Source organism: Emydura macquarii, unplaced genomic scaffold (assembly GCF_026122565.2).
Source record: "Emydura macquarii macquarii isolate MOO-44397 ecotype Brisbane River unplaced genomic scaffold, CSIRO-AGI_Emac_v2 contig_1253, whole genome shotgun sequence".
Classification (NCBI taxonomy): Eukaryota; Metazoa; Chordata; order Testudines; family Chelidae; genus Emydura; species Emydura macquarii.
The window spans coordinates 75492548-75513544 of NW_027131390.1; the positions used below are offsets into that span (position 1 = coordinate 75492548).

The following is a 20997-nucleotide window of genomic DNA, read 5'->3' on the forward strand; positions in this document are numbered from 1 at the left end:
TGGGTCGGTCCTATTCTTGGACCAGACCGATGCGAAGCTGCATGGTCTGAAGGACTCCAGGGCCACGCTTTGCTCCCTGGGCCTTTACATGCCCCAGTTTTCCAGGCGTCAGTCACGGCCCCAGGCACAGCAGCAATCAAAGCTGCAGCCCAGGCCATTCCAACCCTATAGGGATAGAAATAGGGGGTTTAAAAGAAGAAGAAATCAGCTCCCTAGCTCGTCCTCAGCTCAACAGCAAGGGCCCCCCAGGAGGTCGGGCAATCAAAGGAGACAGTTTTGATGGTGCGCCTGAGGGTGGTGCGCCTGAGGGTGGCACCCCGACTGCTCTCCTGTTTCCATCCTGCCCCTTCCTAAACAGGTTAAGGCTCTTCTACCCTGAATGGGCAAAAATCACTTTGGACCGTTGGGTCCTTGGGATAGTCTCGGGGGGCTATGCCCTGCAGTTTACATCTACCCCACCCCCACAACAACCCTCCACCTCCATCCATCTTCAGGGACCCCTCTCACGAGCAACTCCTCTTACAGGAGGTGGATACCATCCTCAAACTATGAGCAGTGGAAATGGCTCCTCAAGGCAAAAGGGAGAAGGGATTCTATTCGAGGTACTTCCTCATCTCCAAGGCGAAGGGGGAGTCTGAGACCCATATTAGACATGTGTCGTCTAAACAAATATGTCAAATGACAGGGTTCACATGGTCTCCCTAGCCTCCACAATCCCTTCCCTGGATCCAGGAGACTGGTATGCCGCCCTCAGTCTCAAGGATGCATACTTTCATGTGTCTATGCTCCCCAGCCACAGGCGTTTCCTCCGTTTCATGGTGGTTGGCTCCCACTACCAGTTTACAGCCCTGCCCTTTGTTCTATCTTCGGCTCCAAGGGTGTTTACCAAGTGCATGGCAGTAGTGGTTGCCCACCTAAGACAAAAGGGTGTGCAAATTTTTCTTTACCTGGACGATTGGCTGATCAGGGGCAGGTCCAGGTCCCAAGTGCAGGGAAGCATGACCCTCACTTGCTCCATGTGCAGCACGCTGGGACTACTCATAAACAAACAGAAATCCACACTAACCCCAGTGCAAGTGATAAAGTTCATTCGGGCCACCCTGGACGCTTCCCAGGCCAGAAACTTCCTGCCTGAGCCACATTTCGAGGCGATGGTCTCTCCCAGCTGCACTGATGCCCCATGACAACAGCCAGGCACTGCCTACAGCTGTTAGGCCACATAGCGGCCTGCATGTATGTAGTGAGACTAGCTTGCCTGAGGCTCAGACCACTTCAGGCATGGTTGGCCTCGGTATATGTTCTGAGCAGACACCCATTGGACCGGGTGGTCACAGTTCCCCCTCCCGTCTTAGCCTCCCCAAACTGGTGGTGGACTCCCAGGGCAGTGATGAAGGGCATTCCACTCAGGGAACTGGTCCCGTTGGTCACCCTACTTTCTGACGCTTCGGACGTAGGAGGGTGAGCCCACATCATCGCTAACCTAGGCACTCAGGGGCTCTGGTTGGGGGAGGAGAGGCGTCTGCACATCAACATGAAGGAGCTGAGGGCCAGTCGCCTAGCGTGCAAGGTGTTCCTCTGATTCCTGAGAGGCAGAGTGGTGCAGGTGCTGATGGACAACACTGCAGCTATGCTTTACATAAACAGGCAGGGGGGAGTACGCTCCTCAGCCCTCTGCAAGGAAGCTATCTGTCTGTGGGACCTTGCTGTGAGGCACGACTTCCACCTGATGGCCTCTTACCTCCCAGGAGTGAGGAACGATGAGGCGGATCGCCTCAGCAGGTCATTTCTACTCGCCACGACTGGTCGTTGCACCCAGAGGAGGTGGCTATGATCTTCCAGAAGTGGGGTGTTCCTCAACTGGACCTATTCACCTGGCCTGGAACATGAAGTGTCCAAGGTTCTGCTCATTCCGGGGTCACGAGACTGAGTTGATTTCCGACACGTTCCTCATGGACTGGACGGGGACTCTCATGTATGCGTTTCCGCCCATTCCGCTTCTACCCAAGTCCTGCTGAAAATAAAGAGGGACAGGGCGAACAGTATACTCATCGCTCTGGCCTGGCCGAGACAGCACTGGTTCAGCGTGCTGCTGGACCTTTTGATTGCCCCACCCCTGGAGCTCCCGAGGCGGCATGACCTTCTATCCCAGAACCATGGTCGCCTGTTGCACCCGGACCTGGGCTCGCTGTGCCTCATGGCCTCGAGGGTCTGTGGCTGACGGAGACAGAGAGAGCCTGCTCGCTTCAGGTCCAGCAAGTCTTGCTTGGCAGCAGGAAGCCTTCTACATAGGTCATGTGTCGGGCTAAGTGGAGGTGGTTTACCTGTTGGGTGGAGTCCCAGGGTATTCCGCCCAGCCTCTTGCCTATACAGGCGATCCTGGAGTACCTGCTTCAGCTAAAGCTCCAGGGTCTGGTGCTGGCCTTGTTGAAGGTTCACCTGGCGGCCATTTTGGCCTTCCATCAGCCGCTAGAGGGGGACCGCTGTTCTCCCATCCCATGTCGGTCAGGTTCCTCAAGTGGGTGAATAGGCTTATCCGCAGGTCCATGACCCAGTGCCTCCCTGGAATCTTAATCTGGTCCTCTCGAGACTCACGGGGCCCCCCTTTGAACCCATGGCTTCATGTCCTCTGCTCATCCTTTCATGGAAGGTAGCCTTCCTGGTGGCCATTACCTCAGCCAGGAGGGTCTCCGAGATTAGGGCCTTGACCTTGGAGCCCTCTTATACTGTATTCTGTAAGGACAAGGTCCAGCTGAGGCCGCATCCGGCCTTCCTACCCAAGGTGGTTTCCCAATTTCATTGTAATCAAAACATTTTTCTCCCTGTGTTTTTTTCCCCCAAACCTCATGGTTCGGAGGAGGAGAGGAGATGGCATTCACTGGACGTGAGATGAGCCCTGGTCTTCTATATCAAGTGTACAAAGCCGTTCTGGAAATCGACGCAGCTCTTCGTCACAGTGGCCGACTGGATGAAAGGCTCATCTGTCTCCACCCAGCGCATCTCCTCGTGGATTACATCATGCATCAAGTTCTGCTACGAGCAGGCGAAGGTGCTACTTCTGGGAACCATCACAGCGCACTCAATCAGAGCTCAAGCCTCATCTACAGCCTTTCTGGAGAGAGTGTCCCTGCAGGACATCTGCAAAGCTGCCATCTGGTCGTCTGTGCATACCTTCATGTCCCACTACACCGTCGTCCAGCAGGTGAGAGAGGACGCGGGATTTGACAGAGCGGTGCTGGGGGCAGCTCACTGGTAACTCCGATCCACCTCCGAAGGTATTGCTTGTTAGTCACATATAGTGGAATGGACATGAGCAAGCACTTGAAGAAAACACGGTTACTTACCAATAACTGATGTTCTTCGAGATGTATTGCTCATGTCCGTTCCACAAACCACCCCCCGTCCCCACTGCCGGAGGGGGCATAGGGCCGGCAGCGCCTCATATACCATGGCATGTGCGCGGGTTCCAGGGGGCACTGAAGCCAGCCCTACGGGATCTGCTGAGGGGGAAAAATGTTCCGGGTAACCATGCATAGAGACATGCACACACCTGTAGTGGAATGGACATGAGCAAGACATCTCGAAGAACATTAGTTACTGGTAAGAAACCTTGTTTTTCCTGTACAAATTTAGTTTAGTCTTAGTTTTAGCCTTATTAATTACCCGCTTAAAAAAAAAAAAAAATTCCTCCTCCATACCTTGCTCATAGATTGTTAGCTTTTATCTCCTTCACTTTCACTGAACGGTGCGCCATGCCAGGTTCACCTGGCTTCAAACAATGCACCTCCTGTAGGGACGCGATGCCAGCATCTGATGGACACTCAGAGTGCATCAGATGCCTGGATGAGGGGCACATAACACAGAAATGTGTCCACTGTAAAAATTTGAAAGCCAGAGCCACGCATGACTGTGGCTGAAATTTATCCTGATGGAGAAGTCACTGAGACCCACTTCTGACCCTCAACAAGGCAACACCTCGTCACAGGAGAAGCCTAGTAGAAAACGACATTCAACTCCGCATGGAACTGACCATGCCAAGAAAAGGTCACCACCCCCAACGGGTAAAAAACCTGGTACCAAAGAGGCTGTAAGTTCGTCAGGTACACCAGCTAGTATGACATGAGGGACTCTTGTCATCCCAGTATGGAGTCGAGGCAAATCTGAACAGCCTTTCTCTGAGATGGCACCGTCAAAATTAACGCGCTGCAAAACGGCAACAACCGTCTCAATGCTGGCACCAGTAGAGACCATGGCATCAATATGTGGTACGATACCGACAACCGCCAAACCATCTGCATTGGCTCCAATATCACTCATGGTGCCGATAACTTCATTGGCACCTACCCCCGGCACGGAGCCAACCTCAACACTGACACTGATGATGGTACCAACGGCGCTGGTGCCATGAAAACATATAGAGAAGCAGCGACGACATGAGCAAGAGGAGGAATTTTTAAAATCTTCTCCTTTGTCACCACTGTACAGAACAGATATCTCTCCAGTACACTTCACCCGTCTCTCCTATCTCGTTCTCCAGTGACGACGAGGAGGAAGAAGAGGCTAGATTCTCCTCCCAAATTCCTCACCCCATGTTCAGATAGCCAAACGGTGGTCACATTCCAGACATCCCACCTATCCATGGTTTAGACCTCCAGGGTTTGGGCCACTAATCCCCCACCGCATGCAGTGGCCTGGCTGGGATACTTGGTCTACTTACAAGTATATTTTATAGTAGACCACCAGGCTCTCACAAACATGGACCCAGATCACCGACAAGATCTCTCCGAACAGGCGCTTAACCACCTTAGCTTATGGAGGAAAGTAAGCAGCAGGAAACAATGCCATCTGCACACAACTCATCCTCTTCCCCAGACCAGGCTATAATTCCTCCACCTCCCACTACCGCTGATGACTTTAAGCAGTTCCAGGAGTTGTTTGAGAGTGGCAAATAATCTAGAGATCCCACTGCAGGGGGTTGCTGAATCAGAGCACAAACTATTGAAGATATTGTATACCTCAGCCTCTTCCAAAATTGCTCTCTCCATGGATGATGCAGTCATGGTGCCAGCCAAATAACATCTGGCAAATGCCAACCACTATCTCCCCCACCTACAAAAGGGCAGACAAAAAATACTATGTCCCTGTTAAGGGCACAGAATTATTTTTTATTCATCCGGCACCAAACTCCCTTGTTGTAGAGGCAGCTAATCAGAGGGTTAAGCAACAACATTACAAGGCCAAGAATGACAAAAGATTAGGCATACTTGGAGAAAGGTCTACACATCAGCAACTTTACAATTATGAGTGGCAGATTATGCGTCGCTCTTAGACTACGACCACAATAATTATGCAAAGATGTCAGAATTTATTGAATGTATTCCTGATAACAGAAAGGAACAGTTTCAATCCCTCATAAGGGAGGGCCAGTTGGTCACAAGCCTCTTTTAACTACAAGCCTTTTTTAACATCGCAGACATCGTGGCCAGAACAGTAGCAACACTGTGGTCATGCGCAGGACATCGTGACTCTGCTCTTCAGCTTTACCCAGACAGCTGCAGTCTACTATAGAGGATCTTCCATTTGACAATGCAAATCTCTTTGCTGAGAAAACGGACAAAGTCATGCATACCATGAAGGATTCTCGAACCACGCTTCGTACCCTCGGCATATATACACCTGCGACGAGGAGAAAACCATTCAGGTATCAGTTGTACAATTCCAGGTACAAATATTGCTCGCAACACAGACAATACAGCCAATCTCGCACGAGACAAAGACCTTAGCAATGCGGGCAGTCAAATCAACAGCCATAGACTTTCCAGGCCACATCCCCAAAATCTCAATTTTGAGGCCTTGGTCAAGGGCCTGCTCGACCTCCCTTGTTGTCCAGGGCAACAATTACAACAACCACCCTATTCAAGCACAGCTTGCGCCCCTTCTACCGCACCTGGGCAAATATCACAACGGACAATTGGGTTTTAGAAATTGTCCAATCGGAATACACTATCCCCTTTATTTCTACCCCTTCTACCCAAATCTCCTCCCCATCCCTCCTCAGGTACCTATCTCATGAGCACCTATTACAAGGAGAGGTTGAACACCTACTGCAAATAGGTACCATAGAACACCTCCCTCATCAACACAGAGGCAGAAGCTTCTATTCCCATTACTTCTTGACCCGAAAGAAAACCAGAGGATGGAGACCCATCTGAGACCTCAGAAAGCAGAACAAGTTCGTAAAGGTGAAAAATTCAGGATGGTCATATTGTCTACCATAATACCGGCACTGAAACAGAGGGACTGGTTTGCAGCCCTTGACCTTCAAGATACATATTTTCATGTCACTATTCATCCAGCACACAGAAGATTCTTGAGATTCACAATAGGGAACAATTACTACCAATACATGGTGTTCCCTTTTGGCCTTTCTACTGCTCCAAGGGCTTTTTCCAAAATGCTTGCCATCATAGCAGTGTATCAACGCAGGGAAAGAATCACGATATTCCCCTATCTGGACAATTGCTTAATAAAGGCACGCAGTCAACTGCAGGCCATTCATGCTGTGCAACTCACAATGACTAAGGCTCCAAAAACTAAGGCTGATGATAAATGGCAAGAAGTCCACTCTAAAATCCATACAGCAATTAGAGTTCATAGGGGCATACCTGGACTCAGTCACACCCAGCGCTTCTCTACCAAGGGCCAGGTTCGATAGTATAGTAAACCTGGAATCCACAATAAGCAACAGTTGGACCATGAATGTACGCACATGTATCCAAATGCTGGGACTTGGTGATTACACATGCAAGCCCTACAGCTATGGCGCTCAGCAGTATAGAGACCACACAAATACTCACTACACAAAACAGTGGTGATGCCAAAAAAAGTCAAACAATCATTGAAATGGTAGACGTAGCACAACCACTTGACAGCAGGGATCCCATTCACACGAGAAACATCCTCAATCATGATCACCACGGATGCATCCTTGATGGGCTGGGGAGTGCACCTACAAAAACAAACTGTACAAGGAAAGTGGTTGCTAGACGAAACAAATCTACATATAAACCTGTTTAGAACTACGCATAGCCTGCAGTGAGTGTCTTCACTTCATACCACTTCTAGCAGGCAAATCTATAAAGATAATGATGGACAACATCGCATGCATGTTTTACATCAATTGACAAGGAGGAGCAAGATCCATTCCCTTTGCACAGAAGTGATAAAACTATTAATCTGGTGTATTCACCTCAACATCTCAGCTACTTGCTTACCTGGGATTCAGAACACCACCACAGACACCCTCAGCAGGCAGTTTGGCAGCAATCATGAGTGGGAGTTACACAATGGGATCCTGGAAAATATTTTCTAACAATGGGGTCACCTCACAATCGATATATTCACTACAACGTAGAATCACAAATGTCTCCATTTCTGCTCAAGAGCAGGACTAGGAAAATGGAGGGAGGATGCATTCCTCCTCAGCTGGAATGCAGATCTCCTCTACGCATTCCCACCCGTCCCACTAATATCCAGGACTATACACAAAATACACCAGAACAAGACGAGTAATAATGATAGCTCGATCATAGTACTCCAATCTCTCTCCTATTGTTTGAAAATCTCCTATCTCAAGACAAGACACATTCTCCAACCAAAAAAAATGGTGCAGAAGCACGTCTCTGCCACAACTGCACTGATCCCAGTCGTACTGGGCTGTCTTCTAAGCCTAAAATAATCAGGGTTATCGATTAACTCACTCAGGGTACATCTAGCAGCTATCACCACCTTCCACAGCCACACAGATGATAAGACAATCTTTGCACACCCAATTGTGAAGCAATTTATTACTGGTATACAGAACGTATACCCAGATATACATCCTCCCACAATACTGTGGGACCTTAACCTTGTCCTAAGAACCATCATTAAGCCACCATTTGAACCCTTAGCAATGTGTTTACTAATGTATATGTATATGAAAGTATCATTCCCCGTGGCCATCACATCAGTGCGACGTGTAGGTGAATTCAGAGGACTCATAGCCCATCCGCCATACACAATCTTCCACAAAGGTAAAGTGACTCTTATACCCCATCCGAAATTACTCCCCAAAGTCACATCAGCATTTCATCTAAATCAACCTATTCACTTATTTACATTTTATCCAAAACCCAGAAAGTCACCTAGAGTGGAGCACCCACAGGGATACTACTTGAAGAAGAGAGGATTACTCACCTTGTGCAGTAACTGAAGTTCTTTGAGATGTGTCCCCCTGTGGGTGCTCCATACCCACCCTCCTCCTCTCTACTTTGGTGTCAAATGTTAGGACTCCACGGTAGAAAAGGAACAGAGGAGGTTGGGTTGCACGCATCGAAAAGGATGCCAACGGCGTCACGAGATGGGGGTGCCGCATGTGTGACCCAGACGAGCACTGCTGGTAAAAATCTCTGATCAAGGACGCGCCAACACCTAGAGTGGAGCACCCACAGAGAGAGACATCTCGAAGAATCTCAGTTACTGCAGCAGGTGAGTAATCCTCTCTTCCTGTGCATTTTCCTTGTTTACTCAAATCCTTTCACTAGCTATCATCACCTACATCCAGTTTAAACTTTGTCTTCACATAGAAGTTTCTGTATAATTTCATTCATGCCTACAACTGTCGTCCTCTTTTGCTCAAACCAGGCCTCTTTCCTAGCTGCTCCCTTTGTACCCTCTTCCACTGTCATCTGTCCCTTTTATGCCTGGAACAGTCTAATTTTTCTTGTGTATCTAATGACCGTCACCTTTATTCAGAACTCTCCTTAAATCTTGCTGCATCCATGAAGTCTTCCAGTGATGACTCAGCATAGAGTAAATAAAGTGAGAATGACCATTTTAAACAAGCAAGCTAAAGATGTGCACCATCTTCTACCATGTGCCTTCATTTGGCCATCTAGTTTGTTTGTACTATCTTTGTGAGTCTTAAATAGTTAACCCCTTAAGAGCTAGTGTCTTTGTGTAGCGCACTGTACATCGTCAAGCATACAGCTAGTACTTGATAGGTAGGAAAATGTTAACTTTGATTTTTTTTAGATAGGCTGAAGTTGTACAGTGTGCATGCTCTTTTGCAAAGTCCAGAGATGACTGTTCTCATATAAAAAAGCACTGAATATATTTTTATGAAGACAATTTGTTCTCTTTCAAAAATATTAAATTAAGATCAGTAATAAAAGGTAGTTTGTTCAAATGATTAATAAAGTATAATGTTAAAGGAAAACAAAAATAGTATGAGAAATTCATTGTGCAATTTAAAAAATTTAAAAACATGAATGAGATATTTGGCCCTTCTGCATTATTGGGGCTGACCGTAAAGTCAGCTTAACCAGCTTCCTGTGAATTTTATGGTGCTGGTAGAACATGTTTTGGGGACAATAAGTGGGGAAAGGCACATGGCCAGAGTTTGCTGTGGTCTGATGTTTCCCAGCTACCCAGTCGGCCCTTTGGGGGGCCATTGCATATGGGAGCAACTTAGAGCAGTGCAGGGGCCAGAATGGTTTGAGGGGAGCTTATAAAGATGTGTACAGCTGTATCAGGCACTGCTGAAAATTAAATCTATTGTGAAGCATTTATTTAGTATTCTTGTGATAGGGCTGCATATTCATAATTTTTTGTTGTTGTTAGGTAACATCCTTCTGGTAGATGGAACAGCATGTGGAGAAATAAAAATCACTGATTTTGGTCTCTCCAAAATAATGGATGATGACAGCTATGGTGTAGATGGAATGGACTTAACTTCACAAGGGGCAGGAACTTATTGGTAATTTTAAATTTGGAGCAGATATGTTATTTACACTCTTATTGTTCAAATTTCAATAATGCTCATGTAAAATCAGGTTTACACAGATATCTAGGATTAAAACCATCAAACTTAAAATGATGAAAGGAAAAGGATTTATATGCAACATTTAGCCTCTGGATCTTAGTGTTGCAGAAACATATTGCTGAATTTTGCAGGATGCATAAAAGAATTGAATGTTTACGGGAGTACAAATAACATCTACCCTTACATTAGCTAAAATAAAATTACTAGGGCTATCTGTTTTCAAATCTGACGATCAACTGAGTTCAGAAAGCATCACCCTTCCTTACCCCTGCACAAAACATAGTGTTGCACAGTTAGGTGCAGTATGAGGGTCTTATGTATTTTTTTTGAAGTGTCAGGTGTTGGAAAAATGAAATTGGATTAGGAGGACCTTTGATCCCTTCTAGTATGGCAATTCCTTTGCTTCTGTTTTTACTTCTCTGGAAGTCAATTTATACTTCACTCATAATCTTCAAGAAAGGCAGCAGCCAGGATATATATTTGAACGTTCTGAAAGAACTACCATTTTATTTCAGAATGTTAAAAATATGTTTTCTAAGAAGAAAATATATATTAAAACTTTGGCTTTTGGTATTTCACGATAACTCTCTCAGGTATGATGGGTTTGCATAGATGCTTAGCACTGGGAAATCCTACTAGGAGAAATGTCATCAATTCAAAGAACGTCAGATCCCTAGAGCATCTTCATATAGACCATGTTTACACACACAGTTAAAATAATTTGTTTAGTCTTAAAGGTTCAGTTGACTGGAAAACTAACCAGCCATACTATATGTTTAGGGATAATACATATTTCAATTTTTATTACATATGTACATATAGAATAAATATATACTGTGTCGATATAAAACTGTCATGGGGTATTTTCCAATGTTGTGTATGCTAATTAAAATTTGCACACTAGCTTAGACCCTAAGGAGGACCTTTGAGAATAAAGTATTTCTTACATGCGTGCCTGAAACCTTCAACATGCAGTGAAATAGCAGCACATGTCCAAAACAAAGCATTTAAAAAATATGTATGCCTAAATATATTTCCAAAATCAGTGCAAGTTTAAAAATCCTGTCGAAAAGTAACAGTGAACACACTCTGACCTCTCACTTTGTGCAAAATCCCCAAAACTATGAAGGCAGCATGGCCAGTTTACATCTTCATCTGACTATTTATTTGAAAAAAATATGTGGGAAGTGGAGAGGGTGCCCGCTTCTCCCAATACTTAGAGAGTTTAAGGCCAGAAGGAACCCTCAGATCACCTAATGCATATCGTAGGCCACCAACACCATCCAGCACCTGCACATTAAACTGAACAATCAAAATTAGACCAAAGTATTATAGCCCCACATGATACTAGACTATGATGTGCCACAGACAGTGAATAGGAGATGCATCAGCACTCGAGGCCCTTGCAGTTGCAGGAAAATGATTAAATGAGATACAACTAGATAATCATGGCAAATGACCCACACCCATACTCTGTAGAGGAAGGCAAAAAAACCACAAGATCACTGTCAATCTCACCTGGGGGAAAATTCCTTCCTGACCCCACATATGATGATCAGTTAGATCCTGAACATGTGAGCAAAAACCTGAGAGAGAGAATGCTTGGTGCCTCCTCAGAACCCTGACCTTCCCTTCCCAGTATCTTATCTTCAGCCGTGGCCCTCCCTGATGCTTCAAAGGAAGGAGATAAAAACACCCTCCCAGAATACAGTGGGGGGAAAATAATCCTTTCCTGACTCCTGCTGTGGCTGGATGAAGCCCTGAAGCATGAGCTTCAGAAGCATAAGACATAAGCCAAAAGTGAGTCCCAGGGCAATTGAGCTTACCCCACCATCATGAGCAACCTTGTCATACAATAGCTTTCATAAATTTGTCCAGCTTTCTCTTCAAAGTAATTAAATTGTTTGCCCCACAACTCCTTTTGGGAAGCTGTTCCAGAACCTCATCCCTCTGACAGTTAGAAACCTTCTAATTTCCAACCTGAATTTGTTCATGGACAGTTTATATCCCCTTGTTCTTCAAGTAGTGGCCCTATGGGTGCTCCATTGTAGGTGTGTCTGTGTCCCTGCACTGCTGATCGGAGAACTTTGGTAGCAGACCATCCTACCCATACATGTGCAGCTCCCCGACTGCCACAAGGCTAGCCAGTGTGCATGGGCAAACCTTCCTCAGTTCTTTCTCATCCATCCCTGACAGGAAGTATAGCTGGCTGTTCATGGATCATTAATTCTTTTAGAATTGCTAATTTTTGGCTTTTCTTGAAGCCTCTTCCCTTTCTTTACTTTGTCTTATTTTTATTTTGACCATTACCTAAAAAGAAAATAATTTTGTTCTTTCGCCAACCCCTGTGTGCCCGGCTCCCTGGGCTTCAAAAAGTGCTTCAGTTGCAAGGAATCTATCCCAGTGACTGACAGACACTCACAGTGCATTCACTGCTGGGGAGAGAAACACATTCCACAAAAGTATGGCTTGTGTCTGCAACTGAAGCCCAGATTCAGGAAAGACAGAGAATTGAGGCTCAAACTCCTTCTCATGGAGTCAGCTCTTCAGCCTCCTAAGTCCTGGCAGGAGCCCTCACTGCAACCCTCTACATCAAAGGGAGGTGCGTTTAGGGAGATGCCTTACATGAGTAGCTCGCGGGCCTCTAAGAAAACGTCTGTAAGCTCCCATAGGAAGCCCTGATCAAGCTGAAAACGATCTCCAGCTCGATCAGTATTGGTTACTGATGGTACTAAAGCTGTCTAAATCTGGTACCTAGGGCATGGGTAGTACCGCACCAATAGAGCAAGTTAGATTGCCTAAGGACCCAATCGGCACAGGCAAAGAAGCACCAGTACTAGTGGGGCATGAAAAGTACAGAAGAGCCATCCTGGGGTAGGCTCCATCGGTATGGATGTTGAGATTGGTACTGCCTATGGCACGCCAGGCAACAACGGACCTAGCTATCAAGTCCACATCACCAACCCCGTCAGTACAGGCCTCTTGCCACCAACAACCACTGCTGGTACCTACACTTTCTGCACCACCGGATCTCCAGTGTGTGATGGATCTTTTGGTGTCTGAGGCACCGGACTTGCCACTACTCAGTTCTGGAACCCCAGTACCAACTTCACCCAGAACCCCGGACTCGCCAACAACTTCTTGCTGCACACCACTCTTTTCATCATCAGAGTCAGAAAGTGAACAAAAAGACATGGTTTCCCACCACTCTTCTCACCCACCATATGGGACCCAGTTTCAGTATGGATATCAGTCATATTGTCCTCCTGATCCACAGCCTCCCTGGTTTGGTCAGCTGGAGTACCAACCACCGGATTCCTTCCCATTGCAATGGCAATACAGGAATCCCTGGCCGGCTCAAAGACAACAGGCCTCCCTTACCTCTAATGTGACCTACCAACAACAGAGGAGGCACCCTCCTTCAGCTGCTGCCTCAAGGGCATCTGAACGCCCTGAGCTGGCAAGGGAGGTTCTGGAGGCTGAAGAAGTTACTCCTCAAGCCCACTTCTTGTCATCGTCAGATGAGATGGTGATGACCTCTGCACCATCTATGGCAGGTGACTTTAAACTGTTCCAGGTCCTGGCATAGAGGGTGGCAGAATCTTTACAAATACCACTACAAGAGATGACCAAGTCACACCACAGGCTTCCACCTTGTCCAGAATGGCCTCCCTATTAATAAGGCTCTCCTGGACTCAGCTGATCAGACCCCTGCATCAGTCCCACCAACATTTAAGCAGGCTGACAAGAAATATTACGTGCCAGGAAAAAACACTGAGTTCCTCTTCTCCCACCCGCCTCTCAAGTCAATCATTGTGGATGCAGTAAGTTCAAAGGGCCACCAACACCAGTTTAAATCCACCCCTTATGACTGGGACTGGAAATTCCTGGACCTTTTTGGCAAGCAAACATACTCCTCGGCCAACCTCTAGTTCTATATTGCAAACTATCAAGCCTTAATGGCAAAATACAACTACCAGAACTACACAAAACTCAATTGTTTTATTGAGCAGCTTCCTGATTCCCATAAGGAGCAGTTCAAGGCCATAGTCAACAAAGGCCGACTGGTGGCTAAGACATCTCTTCACTGACATGGCAGCACATTTGATTTCAACTGTCGTGATGAGACAGGCCTCGTATCCATCCAGCTTCCCAAAAGAGGTCCAAACGATTGTGGAGAACCTTCCTTTTGAAGGAACAAGTCTATTTGCTGAAAAGACTGACACCTCCCTTCACATGTTAAAAGATTACAGAGCCACTCTTCGATCCCTCGGGACCTATAAACCTGGGTACAAAAGTATAGGCCTCAGACACCGTTCAAGCCTCACTCATCACAATATTTATCTCAGTATTCATCACAGAGATCATATAACCTCAAACAAATGGGTGCTGGAGATCATCCAAAATGGGTACTCCATTCATTTCACCTCCCTTCCCCATCCCTCTTCAGGGATCCTTCTCACAAGAGCCTGCTATGTCAGGAGATAAACCATCTCCTCAGCATAGGAGCCATAGAGCCAGTGCCCACACATCTAAAAGGGCAAAGGCTTCTACTCTCGTTAATTCCTGCTACCAAAAAAGAAAAGGAGTTGGAGACCCATATTGGACCTCAGAGCACTCAACAAATCTATCAAGGCTCAGAAGTTCAAGATGGTCTCTTTATCAATTATTATTCTACCATTAGAGAAAGGAGATTGGTTCTCAGCCCTCAATCTCCAAAATGCGTACTTCCAAGTTTCTATTATACCGAGTCAAAGACGCTACCTCAGGTTCGCACTAGGCCAAGACCACTACCAATACAGAGCCCTTTCGTCCTCTCATCGTCTCCCAGAGTATTCTCCAAGGTCTTTCCAGTAGTGGCAGCCCACTTATGCTCTCAGGGCATCATGATTTATCCTTTCCTGGAAAACTGCCTTCTCAGGGCACGTTCCTTCACTGAGGGCCTGTGAGTCTCCCAGACTGTCACACTGGACCTGTTTCAGAATCTGAGCCTACAAAACAATGGACAAGAATCGGCATTAACACCAGTACAGGATAGGAATTCCTAGGAATTGACCTCGACTCTACCCAGGCAAGGGCTTTCCTCCCACATCACAGATTTCTTAGTCTCTCCATGCTGTTAGAGAGAGTGCAGACTAGCCCCCAAATTTTGGCCTAGCATGGCTTCTGGGGCAAATGGCCTCAGGCACATCTGTTATAGCTCATTCCAGACTGCGCATAACATGTCTCCAAGCTGACCACCAATGCATCTCTCATAGGCTGGGGTGTGCATCTCAATGGTCTCACAATGCAGGGTAAACAGTCACCATCCAAGACGTGCAGTTACATCAAGCTGCTGGAACTCAGAGCAATCAGAAATGCATGTGTTCACTTCCTCCTGCTGATCAAAGACACACACACAAGTCATGATGGGCAATATGACCTGTGGGTACTACATAAACCAACGGGTAGTCTTCAGGTCATCCTCCCTATGCATCGAAGAACTAAAGCTATGGACCTGGTGCATTTCCCACAACGTCATAATATTAGTGTACTTCATAATGGGAGTACACAACATGATGGCAGTCAGTCTCATCCGCAAATTCCCACACAACCATGAATGGGGAATTGATTTGATGGTTCCCCACAACATATTTCAACAATGGGGGACACCAACAATAGAATTGTTCACTACTCACCAGAACAAGAAATGTCCACAGTGCTGTTCCAGAGCGGGAACTGGATGACACTTAATGGGAGATGCTCTCCTCCTGCCATGGAACAAGGGCCTTCTTTACACCTTTCCCCCATTCCCTCAAAGTCCTGTTGAAAGTGAAAAAGAGAAAAACCAAGCATCATAATGACTGCTCCCACCTGACCCAGACAGATGTAGAACCCTTACTTATTCCAGCTGGCAATATGTCCACTGATGACTCTTCCAATCACTCATTACCTTCTATTGCAGAACAAGAGACTCTCCATCCCAACCTGCGGATTCTGCGGCTTAAAGCCTGGCTCCTTCATGGTTCTAGCACATAAAGACATTTTACTCTGAGGAGGTACAAGTGTTATTGCACAGTGGGAAAGGAGCTACTCGTTGTACTACCTACAAACATGGAAAGGATTTAAAATCTGGTGCCATCCCAAAAGTGTCACCCCAAATGCAGTCACCCTACTGGTAGTCCTGGACCATCTGTTGACTCTCAGGAAGTTGGGACTCTCTATTAATGTGCTAAAGGTACACTTAGCAGCACTTGCAGCCTTCCATTTGCAGGTATAAGGATATTTAATCTTCTGTCACCTAACTACGAAGAAGTTTATCAAGGGCATAACAAACCTCTTTCCCCAAACCAGACTTCCCACCCCACAGTGTGATTTCAATGTAGCATAAAAGGTTTGATTAGACTGCCCTTTGAGCCCCTGGCCACTTTTCCTTAACTCACCTTTCCATAAAGATGGCATTCTTGATTGCCATCACCTCGGCAAGAAGGATAGGGGGAGATAGTGGCTCTGATGGACCCACCTCCCCCATGTTCTTCCCTGACAAGGTCACTCTCAGGTCGCATCCAAAGTTCACTCACAATGTGATTTCTGCATTTCATATGAACTAGCTTATCCAGCTTCCAACTTTTTATCCCAAACCTCATCAGTATTATAGGGAAGCCATCCTCCATATGCTCAATGTGAGGAGAGCTTTGGCCTTCTATTTGGCCAGGACAAGAGCTTTTAGAAAATCTCCAAGACTCTTCCTCTCCATTACAGATATAGGCCAAATTCATCAATGTCAGCTCAGACTCTCCAAATGGGTCTCGAACTGTATCAAGCTCTGTTGCCACATATACATAATGTTACACGTTCAATACGCACACACTCTACTTTTCCTTTTCCCTTCCCTTCCCTTCTGATATAGTGGTATCCCTATATCAGAAATCTGCAGAGCAGCTACCCGGGCATCTGCACATACTTTTGCAGAACACTATGCCGTCCTGGGGAACTCAGTTGCAGACACCAGATTTAGTGCCATGGTACTATCATCTGTAACAGACTTGACTCCAAAGCCCCAGTCTCCAGTGGTTGGCACTGCTCGGGAGACACCTACAGTGGAGCACCCAGAGGGACACTACTCAAAGAAGACAGTTACTCACCTTGTGTGGTAACGATGGTTCTTCAAGATGTTTCTCTATGGGTCCTCCACGACCCATCCTCCTCCTTTCTACTTCAGAGTTCTTGTAATTGCTTTTGCAGTACAGAAGGAACTGAGGAAGGTTCACCCACATACGCTAGCTAACCTCATGGTGCGTGAGAAGCAGCGCGTGCGTGGGCTGAACAGACACTGCTACCAGTGTTCTCCGATCTGCAGCGCAGGGATGCAGACACACCTACAGTGGAGCACCCATAGGAGGACACACCTTGAAGAACCATCATTACTGCACAAGGTGAGTAACTTCCTCTTCTTGTGCCAGCATTGTCCTTCATCTTAAATAGCTCTTCATCCTCCCTGATATCTACTTTCCTAATGTATTTATAGAGAACAATCATATTCTCGCTGTTCTTTTTTTACTAGACTAAACAAACCATGTTCTTCCAGTCTCCTCTCATAAGATGGGCCCTCCATTCCCCTGATCTTTGTAGTAACTCTTCTCTGCAGCTGCTCCAGTTTAAATTAATCTTTCTTCAACACATGTGACCAGAATTGTACCGATATTCCTAATGAGATCTTACCAGTGCATTGCACAGTTGCATATTAATACTAGTTTATCTGTACTGAAAATATCTCATCTGATGCAGCCTAAGATTGCATTTGCCTTTTTCACAGTTGCATCACATTGGTGGCTCATAATCATCCTGTGATTGACCGACACACCCAGGTGCATGTTGTTCCATTGAATTTCATCCCATTTCTGTCACTCTAGTTTTCAAAGTCATCCAGATTTTCTTGTATAATATTCCAGTCTTCCTCTGTATTGATGATGCCTCCCAACTTTGTATCATCAGCACACTTACATTTTTGTGTCAGTCATTAATAAAAATGACCAGTCTTTGAGGAACTCCACTAGTTACCACCTTCTAGTCCAATAATTATCCTTTCAGCATAACCCGTTGCCTTCTCCCCTTCTCCCCTTTAGCCAATTACTTATCTATCTTACAATTTTTATACTGATCCCTATCTTCACTAATCTAAGAAATAATTTCCCATGTGATACCATTGTCAGGTGCTTTACTGAAGTCCGAGTATGTTAGGTCGAGTGCACTTCCTTTATCTAAAAAAATCAATTATTTTCTCAAAGAAGGAAATCTGGTCAGTCTATCATGATCTAACTTTGTTAAACTCATATTGTATTGCATCTCCATTACCTCTATGAATTCAAGTATTTTTTCCTTCACAATTTGATCTAAAACCTTGCATATTACTGAAGTCAGACTAACAGATCTGTAAATGCTCAGATCACTTGTTTTCCCTTTCTTAAATATAGGTCCAGTGTTAATTGTTCTCCAGTCCTGTGGTACTACCCCTGAACAGAGAGATTTATTAAACATCTGTGTTACTGGACTAGCAATCTCATGTACCAGTTCTTTCAGTATTCTGGGATGGAAATTATCTGTTCCCTCTGATTTGAGTACAATAAGCTAAGTTTTTCTGCCACCTAAGATGTAGTAATTTCCATTTCTTGACACTCATTTCCCTCACTTGCACATGTTCTGTATCGTCATCCTTACTAAAAAACAAGGCAAATTATTTAGTGTTTGGGCCATACCTAGGTTATTTTCTAATCTCCTTCCCATCCACACTGCATGGTGACCCAACCTCATTCTTCCTTAGTCTTTTTATTTATATGACTAAAAAACTTAGTTTATTTAAATTTCCTTGACAAGAGCTAATTCAGCTTGACTTTTAGCAGTTCTCACTTTACTCCTACATTTTCTAACCTTCACAATGTAGCTTTCTTTGCTGATCAATCCTTTTCCTATTCCCTATAGGCTCTCTGCTTACTCCTAATAAATATTTTTAGATGGTTATTCATCCAGCTGGGTCTGGAGCCTTTCCCTACAGGTTTTTTCCCCCCTTTTCTTGGGATGCAAATTTCAAATAATTTTTGTATAGCTGATTTGAAGAAATTCCAAGTCTCTGTATTTTTAAGTACTTTTTGCTCTTCAGTCCAGTTGACTTCTTTAACTAATTCTCTTAATGTCCCCAAGGACTGCCCTTTTACAATAAAAATATCATAGTTGACAACTTGGTTTTAATTATCTTTCCACGTAATTTAAACTGAATCAACCCATGATCACTTCTGTGATGTCCTCAGTACTTATCAAAATCAAGTCTAAAGTTGCATCAACTCTTGTTGGTTCAGTGATGATTTGAGGAAGAAAATGGTCATCTATCACATCCAGGATTAAGTGGGCCCTACAAATATTAGTAGCATTTATTCTCCAATCTATATCCAGTTAAAGTCTCTCATTATGACACACTTCCCAAAAGTATTTGTCTCTAATAATATTGGATATGCATATCTCTATGCATATTCGAGCCTGACTAATGGGAGCCTAACTAATAGCAGATCTCTTATACTATCACAAGCAGCCCCTCCTTTTACAATTCTTCCACAAAGTGATATTTACCCAAACAGAATCTGTTTTGTCTATTCAATTACTTTGTGTGTCTTTAGTTTATTGCTTGGTTGAGGTACAATGCTACCCACCACCTTTGCCTTTATTCCTCTCTCTTAAACAGGACATACACTTCAATACTTGTATTCCAGTCACGAGTGTTTCTGTAATCCCTATAATATCTGGTTTAACTTCTGTACCAGTAGTGTTAATTCCTCTATTTTATTGTCCAGACTCTTGCATTTCTGTAAAAGCATTTCAGTTGTTTCCCTCAGACCTCACCCAGTTTACTTGCTTGTGATGTTCCACTGTCGCTTACTGTATCTTCATTTAGCAGATTTTCGGGTTCCAGTGTATTGAAGCCAGGTCCACACGAGTTTCACAAGTCTCTCCCAACCTTGTCCTCTCATTCCCTAATTTAAAACCTTTCTTGTTAATCATGCCAGCCTTAATCCCAGAAGTTGTATACCCCTTAATTAATACTACTTGGTTTCAGGAATAAGGCCCACACCTATTGATGAAAAAAGGGAGGACTTCAGGGAATTCTCTTTGCTACAAAATCTTACCATGTTAGAAAATAATCTTAAAGAGTTAGTTAGTTAGTTAGTTAGTATACTGGCCATAATTGTGTAGTCATTTTAGACAAGGATAAATTAGATTTAGCATGGTCATCTAGACATGGTTAAACAGAATCAAGATTAGCTGACACAATGCGAAATACAGCTTGCCCTTGTCTACACTGACTGCAAAGTCATGGTTTGAATTTGTTTAGAACTTGCTCTTCAAGAGTAAGGTTAACATGATAAAATTTTATAACCAAAACAAGCCCTAGTATTTGCTCATAGCAGCCACAGGGAAGGTAGTAAGAATCACCCCTAGCTCTTGAATACTGAGGATATTAGCAGCTACGGGGCCGAGACAGCCAGCCTGAGATATCCCAAGGAGGGAAATTACACTCTGACCTTCCTTCCTTCCTTCCCTCCCTACCACAACCTAACTTGAATAGGTAGGTAGGAGGCCCAGAAACATCCCACTAGTATATCTGTTGGGGGGTAATGGTGGCTGGGGATAAACCATCTCTTCTCTCTCGTGTGCACTTGGGCACATTTACAAAAAGCTGTAAAGATAAAACTGCCTACAGAACAGGAAAATCAGTGAGCATTTAAATTGCTTATAGAAACTTCCTGCCTGGGACATGCTCAGTCCAGTCCCTCCCTGTTCTGATAGGGCTTTTGGCTCTTCTGCTCTTTGCTGTAGCAGCCCCTCAGTCCTGCTAGCAGGTGTGACAAGTAAGTAGGGAGGTAGTGTTGGCCAGTCCATTATCTCCCAACTCTTCTGAGCACTTAGCCTCTTTTCATTAATCTACCTGCAGCAAGGAAAGAAGTCAGGTGCTCAAACTTAATTTTAAACAGAAAAGTCAACACTGTACCCTTCAGTTCTTTAGATTTTTCTGTTTATCAAGTTTTACATAATAAAATGTGTTTTTACCTTTTTCTTTAACAAACAAAACAAAAAACCCACTCCCAGACCTAGGAAATTGTACACCC

The 20997-nt window shown here is 45.0% G+C and overlaps 1 protein-coding gene across 3 annotated transcripts in view; it reads left to right on the top strand.

Annotated features, from left to right (window-relative positions):
* Positions 1-20997, top strand: part of TLK1 (tousled like kinase 1) — a 143982-nt gene that overhangs the window by 110109 nt on the left and 12876 nt on the right. For all 3 annotated transcript variants that reach the window (XM_067549259.1, XM_067549257.1, XM_067549258.1), the window contains exon 18: positions 9661-9796. In XM_067549259.1, the coding sequence (XP_067405360.1) occupies positions 9661-9796 (136 nt within the window). The remainder of the gene's footprint in view (positions 1-9660; positions 9797-20997) is intronic.